Source organism: Salmo trutta, unplaced genomic scaffold, assembly GCF_901001165.1.
Source record: "Salmo trutta unplaced genomic scaffold, fSalTru1.1, whole genome shotgun sequence".
NCBI lineage: Eukaryota > Metazoa > Chordata > Actinopteri > Salmoniformes > Salmonidae > Salmo > Salmo trutta.
Genome location: NW_021823476.1, coordinates 6550 through 29386, shown reverse-complemented (window position 1 = coordinate 29386; position 22837 = coordinate 6550). Strand labels below are relative to the sequence as shown.

The 22837-nt window shown below is 34.9% G+C and overlaps 1 protein-coding gene across 1 annotated transcript; it reads left to right on the top strand.

Moving 5' to 3' along the window:
- Positions 1 to 8853: 8853 nt before the first annotated feature.
- LOC115191085 (piggyBac transposable element-derived protein 4-like) lies at positions 8854 to 11179 on the top strand. Its single transcript, XM_029749084.1, has 2 exons — positions 8854 to 8903; positions 9544 to 11179. Exons 1-2 carry the CDS (start codon positions 8854 to 8856, stop codon positions 11177 to 11179), a joined length of 1686 nt encoding a protein of 561 aa, XP_029604944.1.
- Positions 11180 to 22837: the final 11658 nt, after the last annotated feature.

Below are 22837 nucleotides of genomic sequence, written 5' to 3'. Positions count from 1 at the left end.
CTCAAACATATGACTATTTTACAGCTATTTAAAGACAAGAATCTCGTTAATCTAACCCCACTGTCCGATTTCAAAAAGGCTTTACAACGAAAGCAAAACATTAGATTATGTCAGCAGAGTGCCCAGCCAGAAAAAATCAGACAGCCATTTTTCAAGCTAGCATATCATGTCACATAAACCCAAACCACAGCTAAATGCAGCACTAACCTTTGATGATCTTCATCAGATGACACACCTAGGACATTGTGTTATACAATACATGCATGTCTGTTCAATCAAGTTCATATTTATATCAAAAAACAGCTTTTTGCATTAGCATGTGATGTTCAGAAAACGCATAACCCCCGGCAAACTTCCGTTGAATTTACTAACAGTTTGCTAAATTACTCACGATAAACGTTCACAAAAAGCATAACAATTATTTTAAGAATTATAGATACATTACTCCTCTATGCACTCGATATGTCCGATTTTAAAATAGCTTTTCGGATGAAGCACATTTTGCAATAATCTAAGTACATAGCCCGGCATTACAGGGCTAGCTATTTAGATACCCACCCAGGTCAGCATCCACCAAACTCACATTTCCTATAAGAAAAATGTTCTTACCTTGCTTGTTCTTCATCAGAATACACTGCCAGGACTTCTACTTCAATAACAAATGTTGGTTTGGTCCCAAATAATCCATCGTTATATCCAAACAGCGACGTTTTGTTCGTGAGTTCTAGAATGCTTCTTCCCGGTTTCGCGCATGGCGCATTGGCGTGTCAAAAATGTCTAAATATTCCATTACCGTACTTCGAAGCATGTCAACCGCTGTTTAAAACCATTTTTTATGCCATTTATGTCGTAGAGAAGTGATAATATTCCGACCGGGAGTATGCATTGAGCCTAAACAGCCGAATAAAATTTCTCCTCAGAAGCGACTCATGCACGCGCATCATTGAAAGGTCCTCGGAGCATCCACTTACAAAAGGCGATAATATGTTTCAACCTGAGGCTCCCTCGTAAACCTTCAGTTATTTCGCGGGCTCTGAGAGCCTATTGGAGCCCTGGGAATTGTCACGTTACAGCTAAGATCCTTACTTTTCAATAAAAAGAGGTAAGACGCACGACTCCTTGTCAGACAGGGTACTTCCTGCTTGAAACCTTGTCAGGTTTTTGCCTGCCATAGGAGTTCTGTTATACTCACAGACACCATTCAAACAGTTTTAGAAAATTCAGAGTGTTTTCTATCCAAACCTGAACAATAATATGCATATTCTAGCTTCTGAGTTGGTGTAGGAGGCAGTTAAAAATGGGAACATATTTTTCCAAAATTCTCAATACTGCCCCCTAGCCCAGACAGGTTAAGCAGTACAGCAAAAATGGTACTTACAGAGTGCATCAAACATGATTTAGACCTTGTTTGTGAAAAACGGTTTATTTCTGTATTTCATGATTGCAACTTGCTGAAAATTGTCAACAATGTTCCTTTCATCGAGTTTAAACAGTAAAGCAAAATGGTACTTACAGACTCAAACATGACTTAACCTTGTTTTTGAAAAACTGTTTATTTCTGTATTACATGATTGCAACTTGCTGAAAAGTGTCAACAAGTGTTCCTATCATCCTGATTAAGCAGTACAGCAAAAATGGTACTTACAGAGTGCATCAAACACGATTTAGACCTTGTTTGTGAAAATTTTTTTTTTCTGTATTTCATGATTGCAACTTGCTCAAAAGTGTCAACAATGTTCCTTTCATCGAGTTTAAACAGTAAAGCAAAATGGTACTTACAGACTTAAACATGACTTAACCTTGTTTTTGAAAAACTGTTTATTTCTGTATTACATGATTGCAACTTGCTGAAAAGTGTCAACAAGTGTTCCTATCATCCTGATTAAGCAGTACAGCAAAAATGGTACTTACAGAGTGCATCAAACATGATTTAGACCTTGTTTGTGAAAAACGGTTTATTTCAGTATTTCCTGAATGCAATGCTGAAAAGTGTCAACAATGTTTCTTTCATCGAGTTTAAACAGTAAAGCAAAATGGTACTTACAGACTCAAACATGACTTTAGACCTTGTTTTTGAAAAACTGTTTATTTCTGTATTACATGATTGCAACTTGCTGAAAAGTGTCAACAAGTGTTCCTATCATGCTGATTAAGCAGTACAGCAAAAATGGTACTTACAGAGTGCATCAAACATGATTTAGACCTTGTTTGTGAAAAACGGTTTATTTCTGTATTTCATGATTGCAACTTGCTGAAAAGTGTCAACAATGTTCCTTTCATCGAGTTTAAACAGTAAAGCAAAATGGTACTTACAGACTCAAACATGACTTAACCTTGTTTTTGAAAAACTGTTTATTTCTGTATTACATGATTGCAACTTGCTGAAAAATGTCAACAAGTGTTCCTATCATCCTGATTAAGCAGTACAGCAAAAATGGTACTTACAGAGTGCATCAAACATGATTTAGACCTTGTTTGTGAAAACGGTTTATTTCTGTATTTCATGATTGCAACTTGCTGAAAAGTGTCAACAATGTTCCTTTCATCGAGTTTAAACAGTAAAGCAAAATGGTACTTACAGACTCAAACATGACTTGATCTTGTTTTTGAAAAACTGTTTATTTCTGTATTACATGATTTCATCTTGCTGAAAAGTGTCAACAAGTGTTCCTATCATCCTGATTAAGCAGTACAACAAAAATGGTACTTACAGAGTGCATCAAACATGATTTAGACCTTGTTTGTGAAAAACGGTTTATTTCTGTATTTCATGATTGCAACTTGCTGAAAAGTGTCAACAATGTTCCTTTCATCGAGTTTAAACAGTAAAGCAAAATGGTACTTACAGACTCAAACATGACTTAACCTTGTTTTTGAAAAACTGTTTATTTCTGTATTACATGATTGCAACTTGCTGAAAAGTGTCAACAAGTGTTCCTATCATCCTGATTAAGCAGTACAGCAAAAATGGTACTTACAGAGTGCATCAAACATGATTTAGACCTTGTTTGTGAAAAACGGTTTATTTCTGTATTTCATGATTGCAACTTGCTGAAAAGTGTCAACAATGTTCCTTTCATCGAGTTTAAACAGTAAAGCAAAATGGTACTTACAGACTCAAACATGACTTAACCTTGTTTTTGAAAAACTGTTTATTTCTGTATTACATGATTGCAACTTGCTGAAAAATGTCAACAAGTGTTCCTATCATCCTGATTAAGCAGTACAGCAAAAATGGTACTTACAGAGTGCATCAAACATGATTTAGACCTTGTTTGTGAAAACGGTTTATTTCTGTATTTCATGATTGCAACTTGCTGAAAAGTGTCAACAATGTTCCTTTCATCGAGTTTAAACAGTAAAGCAAAATGGTACTTACAGACTCAAACATGACTTAATCTTGTTTTTGAAAAACTGTTTATTTCTGTATTACATGATTGCAACTTGCTGAAAAGTGTCAACAAGTGTTCCTATCATCCTGATTAAGCAGTACAGCAAAAATGGTACTTACAGAGTGCATCAAACACGATTTAGACCTTGTTTGTGAAAAACGTTTTTTTCTGTATTTCATGATTGCAACTTGCTGAAAAGTGTCAACAATGTTCCTTTCATCGAGTTTAAACAGTAAAGCAAAATGGTACTTACAGACTTAAACATGACTTAACCTTGTTTTTGAAAAACTGTTTATTTCTGTATTTACATGATTGCAACTTGCTAAAAAATGTCAACAAGTGTTCCTATCATCCTAATTAAGCAGTACAGCAAAAATGGTACTTACAGAGTGCATCAAACATGATTTAGACCTTGTTTGTGAAAAACGGTTTATTTCAGTATTTCCTGATTGCAATGCTGAAAAGTGTCAACAATGTTTCTTTCATCGAGTTTAAACAGTAAAGCAAAATGGTACTTACAGACTCAAACATGACTTTAGACCTTGTTTTTGAAAAACTGTTTATTTCTGTATTACATGATTGCAACTTGCAGAAAAGTGTCAACATATCATAACATAAACACGACTTATTAAGTCATGTTTGAGTCTGTAAGTACCATTTTGCTTTACTGTTTAAACTCGATGAAAGGAACATTGTTGACAATTTTCAGCAAGTTGCAATCATGAAATACAGAAATAAACCGTTTTTCACAAACAAGGTCTAAATCATGTTTGATGCACTCTGTAAGTACCATTTTTTTTGTACTGCTTAATCAGGATGATAGGAACACTTGTTGACACTTTTCAGCAAGTTGCAATCATGTAATACAGAAATAAACAGTTTTTCAAAAACAAGGTCAAGTCATGTTTGAGTCTGTAAGTACCATTTTGCTTTACTGTTTAAACTCGATGAAAGGAACATTGTTGACACTTTTCAGCAAGTTGCAATCATGTAATACAGAAATAAACAGTTTTTCAAAAACAAGGTCTAAAGTCATGTTTGAGTCTGTAATTACCATTTTGCTTTACTGTTTAAACTCGATGAAAGAAACATTGTTGACACTTTTCAGCATTTCAATCAGGAAATACTGAAATAAACCATTTTTCACAAACAAGGTCTAAATCATATTTGATGCACTCTGTAAGTACCATTTTTGCTGTACTGCTTAATCAGGATGATAGGAACACTTGTTGACACTTTTCAGCAAGTTGCAATCATGTAATACAGAAATAAACAGTTTTTCAAAAACAAGGTTAAGTCATGTTTGAGTCTGTAAGTACCATTTTGCTTTACTGTTTAAACTCGATGAAAGGAACATTGTTGACACTTTTCAGCAAGTTGCAATCATGAAATACAGAAAAAAACGTTTTTCACAAACAAGGTCTAAATCGTGTTTGATGCACTCTGTAAGTACCATTTTTGCTGTACTGCTTAATCAGGATGATAGGAACACTTGTTGACACTTTTCAGCAAGTTGCAATCATGTAATACAGAAATAAACAGTTTTTCAAAAACAAGATTAAGTCATGTTTGAGTCTGTAAGTACCATTTTGCTTTACTGTTTAAACTCGATGAAAGGAACATTGTTGACAATTTTCAGCAAGTTGCAATCATGAAATACAGAAATAAACCGTTTTTCACAAACAAGGTCTAAATCATGTTTGATGCACTCTGTAAGTACCATTTTTGTTGTACTGCTTAATCAGGATGATAGGAACACTTGTTGACACTTTTCAGCAAGATGAAATCATGTAATACAGAAATAAACAGTTTTTCAAAAACAAGGTCAAGTCATGTTTGAGTCTGTAAGTACCATTTTGCTTTACTGTTTAAACTCGATGAAAGGAACATTGTTGACACTTTTCAGCAAGTTGCAATCATGAAATACAGACATAAACCGTTTTCACAAACAAGGTCTAAATCATGTTTGATGCACTCTGTAAGTACCATTTTTGCTGTACTGCTTAATCAGGATGATAGGAACACTCGTTGACATTTTTCAGCAAGTTGCAATCATGTAATACAGAAATAAACAGTTTTTCAAAAACAAGGTTAAGTCATGTTTGAGTCTGTAAGTACCATTTTGCTTTACTGTTTAAACTCGATGAAAGGAACATTGTTGACAATTTTCAGCAAGTTGCAATCATGAAATACAGAAATAAACCGTTTTTCACAAACAAGGTCTAAATCATGTTTGATGCACTCTGTAAGTACCATTTTTTTTGTACTGCTTAATCAGGATGATAGGAACACTTGTTGACACTTTTCAGCAAGTTGCAATCATGTAATACAGAAATAAACAGTTTTTCAAAAACAAGGTCAAGTCATGTTTGAGTCTGTAAGTACCATTTTGCTTTACTGTTTAAACTCGATGAAAGGAACATTGTTGACACTTTTCAGCAAGTTGCAATCATGTAATACAGAAATAAACAGTTTTTCAAAAACAAGGTCTAAAGTCATGTTTGAGTCTGTAATTACCATTTTGCTTTACTGTTTAAACTCGATGAAAGAAACATTGTTGACACTTTTCAGCATTTCAATCAGGAAATACTGAAATAAACCATTTTTCACAAACAAGGTCTAAATCATGTTTGATGCACTCTGTAAGTACCATTTTTGCTGTACTGCTTAATCAGGATGATAGGAACACTTGTTGACACTTTTCAGCAAGTTGCAATCATGTAATACAGAAATAAACAGTTTTTCAAAAACAAGGTTAAGTCATGTTTGAGTCTGTAAGTACCATTTTGCTTTACTGTTTAAACTCGATGAAAGGAACATTGTTGACACTTTTCAGCAAGTTGCAATCATGAAATACAGAAATAAACCGTTTTTCACAAACAAGGTCTAAATCATGTTTGATGCACTCTGTAAGTACCATTTTTGCTGTACTGCTTAATCAGGATGATAGGAACACTTGTTGACACTTTTCAGCAAGTTGCAATCATGTAATACAGAAATAAACAGTTTTTCAAAAACAAGGTTAAGTCATGTTTGAGTCTGTAAGTACCATTTTGCTTTACTGTTTAAACTCGATGAAAGGAACATTGTTGACACTTTTCAGCAAGTTGCAATCATGAAATACAGAAATAAACCGTTTTTCACAAACAAGGTCTAAATCATGTTTGATGCACTCTGTAAGTACCATTTTTGCTGTACTGCTTAATCAGGATGATAGGAACACTTGTTGACACTTTTCAGCAAGTTGCAATCATGTAATACAGAAATAAACAGTTTTTCAAAAACAAGGTCTAAAGTCATGTTTGAGTCTGTAATTACCATTTTGCTTTACTGTTTAAACTCGATGAAAGAAACATTGTTGACACTTTTCAGCATTGCAATCAGGAAATACTGAAATAAACCGTTTTTCACAAACAAGGTCTAAATGATATTTGATGCACTCTGTAAGTACCATTTTTGCTGTACTGCTTAATTAGGATGATAGGAACACTTGTTGACATTTTTTAGCAAGTTGCAATCATGTAAATACAGAAATAAACAGTTTTTCAAAAACAAGGTTAAGTCATGTTTAAGTCTGTAAGTACCATTTTGCTTTACTGTTTAAACTCGATGAAAGGAACATTGTTGACACTTTTCAGCAAGTTGCAATCATGAAATACAGAAAAAAACGTTTTTCACAAACAAGGTCTAAATCGTGTTTGATGCACTCTGTAAGTACCATTTTTGCTGTACTGCTTAATCAGGATGATAGGAACACTTGTTGACACTTTTCAGCAAGTTGCAATCATGTAATACAGAAATAAACAGTTTTTCAAAAACAAGATTAAGTCATGTTTGAGTCTGTAAGTACCATTTTGCTTTACTGTTTAAACTCGATGAAAGGAACATTGTTGACAATTTTCAGCAAGTTGCAATCATGAAATACAGAAATAAACCGTTTTCACAAACAAGGTCTAAATCATGTTTGATGCACTCTGTAAGTACCATTTTTGCTGTACTGCTTAATCAGGATGATAGGAACACTTGTTGACATTTTTCAGCAAGTTGCAATCATGTAATACAGAAATAAACAGTTTTTCAAAAACAAGGTTAAGTCATGTTTGAGTCTGTAAGTACCATTTTGCTTTACTGTTTAAACTCGATGAAAGGAACATTGTTGACACTTTTCAGCAAGTTGCAATCATGTAATACAGAAATAAACAGTTTTTCAAAAACAAGGTCTAAAGTCATGTTTGAGTCTGTAATTACCATTTTGCTTTACTGTTTAAACTCGATGAAAGAAACATTGTTGACACTTTTCAGCATTTCAATCAGGAAATACTGAAATAAAACCGTTTTTCACAAACAAGATCTAAATCATATTTGATGCACTCTGTAAGTACCATTTTTGCTGTACTGCTTAATCAGGATGATAGGAACACTTGTTGACACTTTTCAGCAAGTTGCAATCATGTAATACAGAAATAAACAGTTTTTCAAAAACAAGGTTAAGTCATGTTTGAGTCTGTAAGTACCATTTTGCTTTACTGTTTAAACTCGATGAAAGGAACATTGTTGACACTTTTCAGCAAGTTGCAATCATGAAATACAGAAATAAACCGTTTTTCACAAACAAGGTCTAAATCATGTTTGATGCACTCTGTAAGTACCATTTTTGCTGTACTGCTTAATCAGGATGATAGGAACACTTGTTGACACTTTTCAGCAAGTTGCAATCATGTAATACAGAAATAAACAGTTTTTCAAAAACAAGGTTAAAACCTCTTACATCTACACGTTCCGCTAGCGGAACGTTAGGACAACAATGCAGAGTTTGAAGCACAAAATGAACTATTACAACTATTTTAACTTTCATAAAATCACAAGTGCAATACTCCAAATTAAAGCTATATCTCTTGGTAATCTATCCCCAGTGTCATATTTAAAAAAAAAATTCTGCGAAAGCAAACCATGCATTATCGCTCAGTTAGCAAACATTTAGTACAGTTACTAACGAGGAATTATTAGTCGCAAAAGTCACAAATACCAATGAAATTCGTGAATTACCTTTGAAAATCTTCTTCTTTGGCAATACAGAAGGTCATGACGAAACAATAAATGGTTGTTTTGTTCGATAAAATCTATTTTTATAAGCTAAAACGAAACATTTTGTAAACGGCTTCTGTCGTGAATTCGGTGTCCTTCAACTTTTGGAGGTAACTTCTCAGTCTAACGTTGTGTTTATCTATTCATGGTTGGCTTCAGAGCAATACTATGTTTGTTAGTAGCACAGCCAAACTTGCTTGTTCATTCCCGGGACCTATTGACCGATAGGTACTCATTTGAACACACCAACCTCCTACCTCATTGCGCACCAATGATATGGCCATTGCTTCATTGATTGACTGTATTTCGGCCCAATGACCACTGATCGTCTTGAAATCTAGCTTGGGAGATAGCCAATGAGCTGAGGTAAACGGCGATGTGGGACGATTCGAACCAGGTAGATGATCCTACGTCTAAAACTCACGCGTAAAGACAAGACCATTCGCCATTGAAATTTCAACTGGAGTAGCCACACTATTTACGCACAGGACTTTCGCTTGTTAGTATTGCTTTTACCGGAGTTATGGCAGCCAAATCAGGGAAATCGAAGGCGAAATTGAATTATAGAGATGTTAGAGAGATTATTGAAGAAATAGATCGGGAAAGTGATAGTGAATTGTATACCTTTGATTCGGATAGTTTTCACTCGATAGATTCTAAAACTGAGGACATGTTTATTCATGGGGAAGACGCAATATTAGACGCGTAAGTACCGTTATATTATTATATAAGATATTATTTATTTGAGTTTTATAAAAAAAAAAAAAATTTTTTTTTTTTTCTAATTGGAAATGCAATTGAGAGTTGTTCCCTGCTCCTATATAGAATCTGTGTCTGTGTGTCTGTATATGTTAGCAATTTTATTGTATACATTGTACATTGTATATTATCAAAACAATATTTTAGAAATGCTATTTTATTGAATGGTTCTGTGTGTGTTATTATTTCACAGTGATAGCGACTCTGACTGGGAGCCCCCAGTGCCAAGATGCCCATCCCCCACTGAAGCTGGTCCTTCCAGGAGGACCCCTGCTGTCTCTGGCACCACACCCGCCCGGCCATCTAGAGGTGTGAAGTCCGGGACAAAGAGGCGGAAGAGGGGAGGTGTGGAACCTGCTGGCAGAGAGGAGGAGGGGTGCTGGCACTCTGTGGAAGAGGAGGATGTGGCCCCACCTCCTCCATTGTTCAGACCAAAAAGGCCACCAGGACCTCAGCTAGACATGACCTCCAAGTACAGCCCCATGCAACTCTTCCAGCTTTTTTTTACCACCTCTGTTGTTGATTCCCTGATCTTCAATACTAACAAGTATGGTGCTAAGAAGCAGGATGGCAAGAAAGAGGCATGGAAGCCCATTTCCGTGGCACAGATGTTCAGCTATTTTTCCATTGTAATTTACATGGGTATTGTAAAGCTGAAGACCCTCAAAGACTACTGGAAAACTGCACCCCTTTATAACCTGCCTTTCCCCACCACTGTCATTTCCTGTAAAAGGTTCCTGAACATCTCACAGGCTCTTCACATCAGTGACCCTCAAGTTGATGAGGAAAACGAGAAGAAGCGAGGCACAGCAGGGTTTGATAGGCTCTGCAAGATCAAACCTCTCTACCACAGTATGGTTGAGGCCTGCAAGACCTATTTTCAGCCCGCCCAGAACCTGTCCATCGACGAGAGGATGGTAGCCTCAAAGGCCAGAATTGGACTAAAACAGTACATGCGTAACAAGCCGACCAAGTGGGGTTACAAGCTGTTTGTTTTAGCCGATTCTGCGTGTGCATACACGTGCAATTTTTTTGTCTATGAGGGGAAGAGCACTTGTGCGACCGGTAAGGGGCTTAGCTACGACTCTGTCATGGAGTTGCTAGATTTTCAGCTCCTGGGGAAGGGCTACAAATTGTTTGTGGACAATTTTTATACAAGCCCTACCCTATTTGCTGACCTCAGGAAGCTGGAGGTGTGGGCCTGTGGCACCATCCGGTCCAATCGAGTGGGCTTCCCCAAGACAAAGGTAAATGACATGCCTAAGCGGGCTGATCGGGGTGCCATGAGATGGATTCGCCAGGATGGACTACTTTTTGTGAAGTGGATGGACACCAGAGAGGTGGTCATGTGCTCCAGTATCCACAAGGCCTTCAGTGGTGATCACGTCGTCCGTCGCGTGAAGGGCGCTACTGGGGCATGGACCACCAAGAATGTCCCCATTCCTGCAGCAATAAAAGACTATAACAAGAGCATGGGGGGTGTAGACCTATCAGACGCACTGATAGGCTACTACAATGTCCTCCATAAAACAAAAAAGTGGTATAAGACATTGTTCTACCATTTTATTGATATTGCTGTAGTGAACTCATTCATACTCCACAGGGAAATGGCAAAGAGCTGTGGGCAGTCCCTCATCTCACAGCTGGCTTTTAGAGAGCTGCTCATCAGCGAGCTTGCTAGCTACAGCAAGTCCACTGAAGCAGCTTCTGTCCCCTCTGGCTCTGTACCTCCTGCTCCTGCAACTGGTGGACTTCACATGCTGAAGTTTATAATTGCAGGCAGGGATGTGCCTCAGGGCAAGAAGGGCTCAGTAGGGAGGCTTCGTTGTGCTCTCTGCCATAAGAAGTCCCCTGTGACCTGTGTGACTTGCGCGGTGACCCTGTGTTTCACACCTGAAAGAGACTGCTATGGGCTTTGGCATCAGCAGCAGGGTATTGTGTAGAGGATTGAGGTCTGCACAACATAAGGCTGTATACTAAAACTGTAAATAGTTCATGTTATTTGTAATGTTTCTAAAATGTAAAAAAAAAAAAAAATAAAAATTTTTTTTTCCAATAAAATCAAAAAAAAAAGTTTCTGGTGTGTTAGAATTGATTTTTTGGTAATTTGAATATAGTCATTTGCAACAGTGTATCACTGTACCAATTCGGCCACTTGGGTACATTCGGGAAACTTGTGAGGGACACCTGGGTGACCTCATGCTCAAAGTCATGTTCCTCGCTCATTCCTGAAGGTATCCGTCTAAAACTTTGGAAATAATTTGTTGCCCACTTCTGTTATAATTTCAAATTATCTCCAGCATCATATCTCAATGTTTGTCTGATTGTTTGTTCATTTCAATGAACCCACAACTACAAAAGAACAGAAAACGTATGCTTATTTCCTTGTCTTTTCTTCTACCAAATCTATTGTGTTATATTCTCCTACATTAATTTTACATTTCCAAAAACGTCAGAGTGTTTCCTTTCAAATGATACCAAGAATATGCATAACCTTGCTTCTGGGCCTGAGCTACAGGCAGTTAGATTTGGGTATGTCTTCAGGCGGAAATTAAGACAAGGGGGGGGGGGGTAGCCATAACAGGTTAACCTTGTTTTTGAAAAACTGTTTATTTCTGTATTACATGATTGCAACTTGCTGAAAAGTGTCAACAAGTGTTCCTATCATCCTGATTAAGCAGTACAGCAAAAATGGTACTTACAGAGTGCATCAAACATGATTTAGACCTTGTTTGTGAAAAACGGTTTATTTCTGTATTTCATGATTGCAACTTGCTGAAAAGTGTCAACAATGTTCCTTTCATCGAGTTTAAACAGTAAAGCAAAATGGTACTTACAGACTCAAACATGACTTAACCTTGTTTTTGAAAAACTGTTTATTTCTGTATTACATGATTGCAACTTGCTGAAAAGTGTCAACAAGTGTTCCTATCATCCTGATTAAGCAGTACAGCAAAAATGGTACTTACAGAGTGCATCAAACATGATTTAGACCTTGTTTGTGAAAAACGGTTTATTTCAGTATTTCATGATTGCAACTTGCTGAAAAGTGTCAACAATGTTCCTTTCATCGAGTTTAAACAGTAAAGCAAAATGGTACTTACAGACTCAAACATGACTTTAGACCTTGTTTTTGAAAAACTGTTTATTTCTGTATTACATGATTGCAACTTGCTGAAAAGTGTCAACAATGTTCCTTTCATCGAGTTTAAACAGTAAAGCAAAATGGTACTTACAGACTCAAACATGACTTACCTTGTTTTTGAAAAACTGTTTATTTCTGTATTACATGATTGCAACTTGCTGAAAAGTGTCAACAAGTGTTCCTATCATCCTGATTAAGCAGTACAGCAAAAATGGTACTTACAGAGTGCATCAAACATGATTTAGACCTTGTTTGTGAAAAACGGTTTATTTCTGTATTTCATGATTGCAACTTGCTGAAAATTGTCAACAATGTTCCTTTCATCGAGTTTAAACAGTAAAGCAAAATGGTACTTACAGACTCAAACATGACTTAACCTTGTTTTTGAAAAACTGTTTATTTCTGTATTACATGATTGCAACTTGCTGAAAAGTGTCAACAAGTGTTCCTATCATCCTGATTAAGCAGTACAGCAAAAATGGTACTTACAGAGTGCATCAAACATGATTTAGACCTTGTTTGTGAAAAACGGTTTATTTCTGTATTTCATGATTGCAACTTGCTGAAAAGTGTCAACAATGTTCCTTTCATCGAGTTTAAACAGTAAAGCAAAATGGTACTTACAGACTCAAACATGACTTAACCTTGTTTTTGAAAAACTGTTTATTTCTGTATTACATGATTGCAACTTGCTGAAAAGTGTCAACAAGTGTTCCTATCATCCTGATTAAGCAGTACAGCAAAAATGGTACTTACAGAGTGCATCAAACATGATTTAGACCTTGTTTGTGAAAAACGGTTTATTTCTGTATTTCATGATTGCAACTTGCTGAAAAGTGTCAACAATGTTCCTTTCATCGAGTTTAAACAGTAAAGCAAAATGGTACTTACAGACTCAAACATGACTTAACCTTGTTTTTGAAAAACTGTTTATTTCTGTATTACATGATTGCAACTTGCTGAAAAGTGTCAACAAGTGTTCCTATCATCCTGATTAAGCAGTACAGCAAAAATGGTACTTACAGAGTGCATCAAACATGATTTAGACCTTGTTTGTGAAAAACGGTTTATTTCTGTATTTCATGATTGCAACTTGCTGAAAAGTGTCAACAATGTTCCTTTCATCGAGTTTAAACAGTAAAGCAAAATGGTACTTACAGACTCAAACATGACTTAACCTTGTTTTTGAAAAACTGTTTATTTCTGTATTACATGATTGCAACTTGCTGAAAAGTGTCAACAAGTGTTCCTATCATCCTGATTAAGCAGTACAGCAAAAATGGTACTTACAGAGTGCATCAAACATGATTTAGACCTTGTTTGTGAAAACGGTTTATTTCTGTATTTCATGATTGCAACTTGCTGAAAAGTGTCAACAATGTTCCTTTCATCGAGTTTAAACAGTAAAGCAAAATGGTACTTACAGACTCAAACATGACTTAACCTTGTTTTTGAAAAACTGTTTATTTCTGTATTACATGATTGCAACTTGCTGAAAAGTGTCAACAAGTGTTCCTATCATCCTGATTAAGCAGTACAGCAAAAATGGTACTTACAGAGTGCATCAAACATGATTTAGACCTTGTTTGTGAAAAACGGTTTATTTCTGTATTTCATGATTGCAACTTGCTGAAAAGTGTCAACAATGTTCCTTTCATCGAGTTTAAACAGTAAAGCAAAATGGTACTTACAGACTCAAACATGACTTAACCTTGTTTTTGAAAAACTGTTTATTTCTGTATTACATGATTGCAACTTGCTGAAAAGTGTCAACAAGTGTTCCTATCATCCTGATTAAGCAGTACAGCAAAAATGGTACTTACAGAGTGCATCAAACATGATTTAGACCTTGTTTGTGAAAAACGGTTTATTTCTGTATTTCATGATTGCAACTTGCTGAAAAGTGTCAACAATGTTCCTTTCATCGAGTTTAAACAGTAAAGCAAAATGGTACTTACAGACTCAAACATGACTTAACCTTGTTTTTGAAAAACTGTTTATTTCTGTATTACATGATTGCAACTTGCTGAAAAGTGTCAACAAGTGTTCCTATCATCCTGATTAAGCAGTACAGCAAAAATGGTACTTACAGAGTGCATCAAATATGATTTAGACCTTGTTTGTGAAAAACGGTTTATTTCAGTATTTCCTGATTGCAATGCTGAAAAGTGTCAACAATGTTTCTTTCATCGAGTTTAAACAGTAAAGCAAAATGGTAATTACAGACTCAAACATGACTTTAGACCTTGTTTTTGAAAAACTGTTTATTTCTGTATTACATGATTGCAACTTGCTGAAAAGTGTCAACAATGTTCCTTTCATCGAGTTTAAACAGTAAAGCAAAATGGTACTTACAGACTCAAACATGACTTGACCTTGTTTTTGAAAAACTGTTTATTTCTGTATTACATGATTGCAACTTGCTGAAAAGTGTCAACAAGTGTTCCTATCATCCTGATTAAGCAGTACAAAAAAAATGGTACTTACAGAGTGCATCAAACATGATTTAGACCTTGTTTGTGAAAAACGGTTTATTTCTGTATTTCATGATTGCAACTTGCTGAAAAGTGTCAACAATGTTCCTTTCATCGAGTTTAAACAGTAAAGCAAAATGGTACTTACAGACTCAAACATGACTTAACCTTGTTTTTGAAAAACTGTTTATTTCTGTATTACATGATTGCAACTTGCTGAAAAGTGTCAACAAGTGTTCCTATCATCCTGATTAAGCAGTACAGCAAAAATGGTACTTACAGAGTGCATCAAACATGATTTAGACCTTGTTTGTGAAAAACGGTTTATTTCTGTATTTCATGATTGCAACTTGCTGAAAAGTGTCAACAATGTTCCTTTCATCGAGTTTAAACAGTAAAGCAAAATGGTACTTACAGACTCAAACATGACTTAACCTTGTTTTTGAAAAACTGTTTATTTCTGTATTACATGATTGCAACTTGCTGAAAAGTGTCAACAAGTGTTCCTATCATCCTGATTAAGCAGTACAGCAAAAATGGTACTTACAGAGTGCATCAAATATGATTTAGACCTTGTTTGTGAAAAACGGTTTATTTCAGTATTTCCTGATTGCAATGCTGAAAAGTGTCAACAATGTTTCTTTCATCGAGTTTAAACAGTAAAGCAAAATGGTAATTACAGACTCAAACATGACTTTAGACCTTGTTTTTGAAAAACTGTTTATTTCTGTATTACATGATTGCAACTTGCTGAAAAGTGTCAACAATGTTCCTTTCATCGAGTTTAAACAGTAAAGCAAAATGGTACTTACAGACTCAAACATGACTTAACCTTGTTTTTGAAAAACTGTTTATTTCTGTATTACATGATTGCAACTTGCTGAAAAGTGTCAACAAGTGTTCCTATCATCCTGATTAAGCAGTACAAAAAAATGGTACTTACAGAGTGCATCAAACATGATTTAGACCTTGTTTGTGAAAAACGGTTTATTTCTGTATTTCATGATTGCAACTTGCTGAAAATTGTCAACAATGTTCCTTTCATCGAGTTTAAACAGTAAAGCAAAATGGTACTTACAGACTCAAACATGACTTAACCTTGTTTTTGAAAAACTGTTTATTTCTGTATTACATGATTGCAACTTGCTGAAAAGTGTCAACAAGTGTTCCTATCATCCTGATTAAGCAGTACAGCAAAAATGGTACTTACAGAGTGCATCAAACATGATTTAGACCTTGTTTGTGAAAAACGGTTTATTTCTGTATTTCATGATTGCAACTTGCTGAAAAGTGTCAACAATGTTCCTTTCATCGAGTTTAAACAGTAAAGCAAAATGGTACTTACAGACTCAAACATGACTTAACCTTGTTTTTGAAAAACTGTTTATTTCTGTATTACATGATTGCAACTTGCTGAAAAGTGTCAACAAGTGTTCCTATCATCCTGATTAAGCAGTACAGCAAAAATGGTACTTACAGAGTGCATCAAACATGATTTAGACCTTGTTTGTGAAAAACGGTTTATTTCAGTATTTCCTGATGGAAATGCTGAAAGTGTCAACAATGTTTCTTTCATCGAGTTTAAACAGTAAAGCAAAATGGTAATTACAGACTCAAACATGACTTTAGACCTTGTTTTTGAAAAACTGTTTATTTCTGTATTACATGATTGCAACTTGCTGAAAAGTGTCAACAATGTTCCTTTCATCGAGTTTAAACAGTAAAGCAAAATGGTACTTACAGACTCAAACATGACTTGACCTTGTTTTTGAAAAACTGTTTATTTCTGTATTACATGATTGCAACTTGCTGAAAAGTGTCAACAAGTGTTCCTATCATCCTGATTAAGCAGTACAACAAAAATGGTACTTACAGAGTGCATCAAACATGATTTAGACCTTGTTTGTGAAAAACGGTTTATTTCTGTATTTCATGATTGCAACTTGCTGAAAATTGTCAACAATGTTCCTTTCATCGAGTTTAAACAGTAAAGCAAAATGGTACTTACAGACTCAAACATGACTTAACCTTGTTTTTGAAAAACTGTTTATTTCTGTATTACATGATTGCAACTTGCTGAAAAGTGTCAACAAGTGTTCCTATCATCCTGATTAAGCAGTACAGCAAAAATGGTACTTACAGAGTGCATCAAACATGATTTAGACCTTGTTTGTGAAAAACGGTTTATTTCTGTATTTCATGATTGCAACTTGCTGAAAAGTGTCAACAATGTTCCTTTCATCGAGTTTAAACAGTAAAGCAAAATGGTACTTACAGACTCAAACATGACTTAACCTTGTTTTTGAAAAACTGTTTATTTCTGTATTACATGATTGCAACTTGCTGAAAAGTGTCAACAAGTGTTCCTATCATCCTGATTAAGCAGTACAGCAAAAATGGTACTTACAGAGTGCATCAAACATGATTTAGACCTTGTTTGTGAAAAACGGTTTATTTCTGTATTTCATGATTGCAACTTGCTGAAAAGTGTCAACAATGTTCCTTTCATCGAGTTTAAACAGTAAAGCAAAATGGTACTTACAGACTCAAACATGACTTAACCTTGTTTTTGAAAAACTGTTTATTTCTGTATTACATGATTGCAACTTGCTGAAAAGTGTCAACAAGTGTTCCTATCATCCTGATTAAGCAGTACAGCAAAAATGGTACTTACAGAGTGCATCAAACATGATTTAGACCTTGTTTGTGAAAAACGGTTTATTTCTGTATTTCATGATTGCAACTTGCTGAAAAGTGTCAACAATGTTCCTTTCATCGAGTTTAAACAGTAAAGCAAAATGGTACTTACAGACTCAAACATGACTTAACCTTGTTTTTGAAAAACTGTTTATTTCTGTATTACATGATTGCAACTTGCTGAAAAGTGTCAACAAGTGTTCCTATCATCCTGATTAAGCAGTACAGCAAAAATGGTACTTACAGAGTGCATCAAACATGATTTAGACCTTGTTTGTGAAAAACGGTTTATTTCTGTATTTCATGATTGCAACTTGCTGAAAAGTGTCAACAATGTTCCTTTCATCGAGTTTAAACAGTAAAGCAAAATGGTACTTACAGACTCAAACATGACTTAACCTTGTTTTTGAAAAACTGTTTATTTCTGTATTACATGATTGCAACTTGCTGAAAAGTGTCAACAAGTGTTCCTATCATCCTGATTAAGCAGTACAGCAAAAATGGTACTTACAGAGTGCATCAAACATGATTTAGACCTTGTTTGTGAAAACGGTTTATTTCTGTATTTCATGATTGCAACTTGCTGAAAAGTGTCAACAATGTTCCTTTCATCGAGTTTAAACAGTAAAGCAAAATGGTACTTACAGACTCAAACATGACTTAACCTTGTTTTTGAAAAACTGTTTATTTCTGTATTACATGATTGCAACTTGCTGAAAAGTGTCAACAAGTGTTCCTATCATCCTGATTAAGCAGTACAGCAAAAATGGTACTTACAGAGTGCATCAAACATGATTTAGACCTTGTTTGTGAAAAACGGTTTATTTCTGTATTTCATGATTGCAACTTGCTGAAAAGTGTCAACAATGTTCCTTTCATCGAGTTTAAACAGTAAAGCAAAATGGTACTTACAGACTCAAACATGACTTAACCTTGTTTTTGAAAAACTGTTTATTTCTGTATTACATGATTGCAACTTGCTGAAAAGTGTCAACAAGTGTTCCTATCATCCTGATTAAGCAGTACAGCAAAAATGGTACTTACAGAGTGCATCAAACATGATTTAGACCTTGTTTGTGAAAAACGGTTTATTTCTGTATTTCATGATTGCAACTTGCTGAAAAGTGTCAACAATGTTCCTTTCATCGAGTTTAAACAGTAAAGCAAAATGGTACTTACAGACTCAAACATGACTTAACCTTGTTTTTGAAAAACTGTTTATTTCTGTATTACATGATTGCAACTTGCTGAAAAGTGTCAACAAGTGTTCCTATCATCCTGATTAAGCAGTACAGCAAAAATGGTACTTACAGAGTGCATCAAACATGATTTAGACCTTGTTTGTGAAAACGGTTTATTTCTGTATTTCATGATTGCAACTTGCTGAAAAGTGTCAACAATGTTCCTTTCATCGAGTTTAAACAGTAAAGCAAAATGGTACTTACAGACTCAAACATGACTTAACCTTGTTTTTGAAAAACTGTTTATTTCTGTATTACATGATTGCAACTTGCTGAAAAGTGTCAACAAGTGTTCCTATCATCCTGATTAAGCAGTACAGCAAAAATGGTACTTACAGAGTGCATCAAACATGATTTAGACCTTGTTTGTGAAAAACGGTTTATTTCTGTATTTCATGATTGCAACTTGCTGAAAAGTGTCAACAATGTTCCTTTCATCGAGTTTAAACAGTAAAGCAAAATGGTACTTACAGACTCAAACATGACTTAACCTTGTTTTTGAAAAACTGTTTATTTCTGTATTACATGATTGCAACTTGCTGAAAAGTGTCAACAAGTGTTCCTATCATCCTGATTAAGCAGTACAGCAAAAATGGTACTTACAGAGTGCATCAAACATGATTTAGACCTTGTTTGTGAAAAACGGTTTATTTCTGTATTTCATGATTGCAACTTGCTGAAAAGTGTCAACAATGTTCCTTTCATCGAGTTTAAACAGTAAAGCAAAATGGTACTTACAGACTCAAACATGACTTAACCTTGTTTTTGAAAAACTGTTTATTTCTGTATTACATGATTGCAACTTGCTGAAAAGTGTCAACAAGTGTTCCTATCATCCTGATTAAGCAGTACAGCAAAAATGGTACTTACAGAGTGCATCAAACATGATTTAGACCTTGTTTGTGAAAAACGGTTTATTTCTGTATTTCATGATTGCAACTTGCTGAAAAGTGTCAACAATGTTCCTTTCATCGAGTTTAAACAGTAAAGCAAAATGGTACTTACAGACTCAAACATGACTTAACCTTGTTTTTGAAAAACTGTTTATTTCTGTATTACATGATTGCAACTTGCTGAAAAGTGTCAACAAGTGTTCCTATCATCCTGATTAAGCAGTACAGCAAAAATGGTACTTACAGAGTGCATCAAACATGATTTAGACCTTGTTTGTGAAAACGGTTTATTTCTGTATTTCATGATTGCAACTTGCTGAAAAGTGTCAACAATGTTCCTTTCATCGAGTTTAAACAGTAAAGCAAAATGGTACTTACAGACTCAAACATGACTTAACCTTGTTTTTGAAAAACTGTTTATTTCTGTATTACATGATTGCAACTTGCTGAAAAGTGTCAACAAGTGTTCCTATCATCCTGATTAAGCAGTACAGCAAAAATGGTACTTACAGAGTGCATCAAACATGATTTAGACCTTGTTTGTGAAAAACGGTTTATTTCTGTATTTCATGATTGCAACTTGCTGAAAAGTGTCAACAATGTTCCTTTCATCGAGTTTAAACAGTAAAGCAAAATGGTACTTACAGACTCAAACATGACTTAACCTTGTTTTTGAAAAACTGTTTATTTCTGTATTACATGATTGCAACTTGCTGAAAAGTGTCAACAAGTGTTCCTATCATCCTGATTAAGCAGTACAGCAAAAATGGTACTTACAGAGTGCATCAAACATGATTTAGACCTTGTTTGTGAAAAACGGTTTATTTCTGTATTTCATGATTGCAACTTGCTGAAAAGTGTCAACAATGTTCCTTTCATCGAGTTTAAACAGTAAAGCAAAATGGTACTTACAGACTCAAACATGACTTAACCTTGTTTTTGAAAAACTGTTTATTTCTGTATTACATGATTGCAACTTGCTGAAAAGTGTCAACAAGTGTTCCTATCATCCTGATTAAGCAGTACAGCAAAAATGGTACTTACAGAGTGCATCAAACATGATTTAGACCTTGTTTGTGAAAAACGGTTTATTTCTGTATTTCATGATTGCAACTTGCTGAAAAGTGTCAACAATGTTCCTTTCATCGAGTTTAAACAGTAAAGCAAAATGGTACTTACAGACTCAAACATGACTTAACCTTGTTTTTGAAAAACTGTTTATTTCTGTATTACATGATTGCAACTTGCTGAAAAGTGTCAACAAGTGTTCCTATCATCCTGATTAAGCAGTACAGCAAAAATGGTACTTACAGAGTGCATCAAACATGATTTAGACCTTGTTTGTGAAAACGGTTTATTTCTGTATTTCATGATTGCAACTTGCTGAAAAGTGTCAACAATGTTCCTTTCATCGAGTTTAAACAGTAAAGCAAAATGGTACTTACAGACTCAAACATGACTTAACCTTGTTTTTGAAAAACTGTTTATTTCTGTATTACATGATTGCAACTTGCTGAAAAGTGTCAACAAGTGTTCCTATCATCCTGATTAAGCAGTACAGCAAAAATGGTACTTACAGAGTGCATCAAACATGATTTAGACCTTGTTTGTGAAAAACGGTTTATTTCTGTATTTCATGATTGCAACTTGCTGAAAAGTGTCAACAATGTTCCTTTCATCGAGTTTAAACAGTAAAGCAAAATGGTACTTACAGACTCAAACATGACTTAACCTTGTTTTTGAAAAACTGTTTATTTCTGTATTACATGATTGCAACTTGCTGAAAAGTGTCAACAAGTGTTCCTATCATCCTGATTAAGCAGTACAGCAAAAATGGTACTTACAGAGTGCATCAAACATGATTTAGACCTTGTTTGTGAAAAACGGTTTATTTCTGTATTTCATGATTGCAACTTGCTGAAAAGTGTCAACAATGTTCCTTTCATCGAGTTTAAACAGTAAAGCAAAATGGTACTTACAGACTCAAACATGACTTAACCTTGTTTTTGAAAAACTGTTTATTTCTGTATTACATGATTGCAACTTGCTGAAAAGTGTCAACAAGTGTTACCTATCATCCTGATTAAGCAGTACAGCAAAAATGGTACTTACAGAGTGCATCAAACATGATTTAGACCTTGTTTGTGAAAAACGGTTTATTTCTGTATTTCATGATTGCAACTTGCTGAAAAGTGTCAACAATGTTCCTTTCATCGAGTTTAAACAGTAAAGCAAAATGGTACTTACAGACTCAAACATGACTTAACCTTGTTTTTGAAAAACTGTTTATTTCTGTATTACATGATTGCAACTTGCTGAAAAGTGTCAACAAGTGTTCCTATCATCCTGATTAAGCAGTACAGCAAAAATGGTACTTACAGAGTGCATCAAACATGATTTAGACCTTGTTTGTGAAAAACGGTTTATTTCTGTATTTCATGATTGCAACTTGCTGAAAAGTGTCAACAATGTTCCTTTCATCGAGTTTAAACAGTAAAGCAAAATGGTACTTACAGACTCAAACATGACTTAACCTTGTTTTTGAAAAACTGTTTATTTCTGTATTACATGATTGCAACTTGCTGAAAAGTGTCAACAAGTGTTACTATCATCCTGATTAAGCAGTACAGCAAAAATGGTACTTACAGAGTGCATCAAACATGATTTAGACCTTGTTTGTGAAAAACGGTTTATTTCTGTATTTCATGATTGCAACTTGCTGAAAAGTGTCAACAATGTTCCTTTCATCGAGTTTAAACAGTAAAGCAAAATGGTACTTACAGACTCAAACATGACTTAACCTTGTTTTTGAAAAACTGTTTATTTCTGTATTACATGATTGCAACTTGCTGAAAAGTGTCAACAAGTGTTCCTATCATCCTGATTAAGCAGTACAGCAAAAATGGTACTTACAGAGTGCATCAAACATGATTTAGACCTTGTTTGTGAAAAACGGTTTATTTCTGTATTTCATGATTGCAACTTGCTGAAAAGTGTCAACAATGTTCCTTTCATCGAGTTTAAACAGTAAAGCAAAATGGTACTTACAGACTCAAACATGACTTAACCTTGTTTTTGAAAAACTGTTTATTTCTGTATTACATGATTGCAACTTGCTGAAAAGTGTCAACAAGTGTTCCTATCATCCTGA

What these genes read in the sequence shown, in the direction of transcription:
- LOC115191085 (XM_029749084.1), top strand. Translation starts at nt 8,854, where the DNA reads ATGTGGGACGATTCGAACCAGGTAGATGATCCTACGTCTAAAACTCAC. An exon ending in CCTACGTCTAAAACTCACGC is followed by an intron (nt 8,904 to 9,543) that starts GTAAAGACAAGA and finishes CCGGCCATCTAG; the next exon opens with AGGTGTGAAGTCCGGGACAA.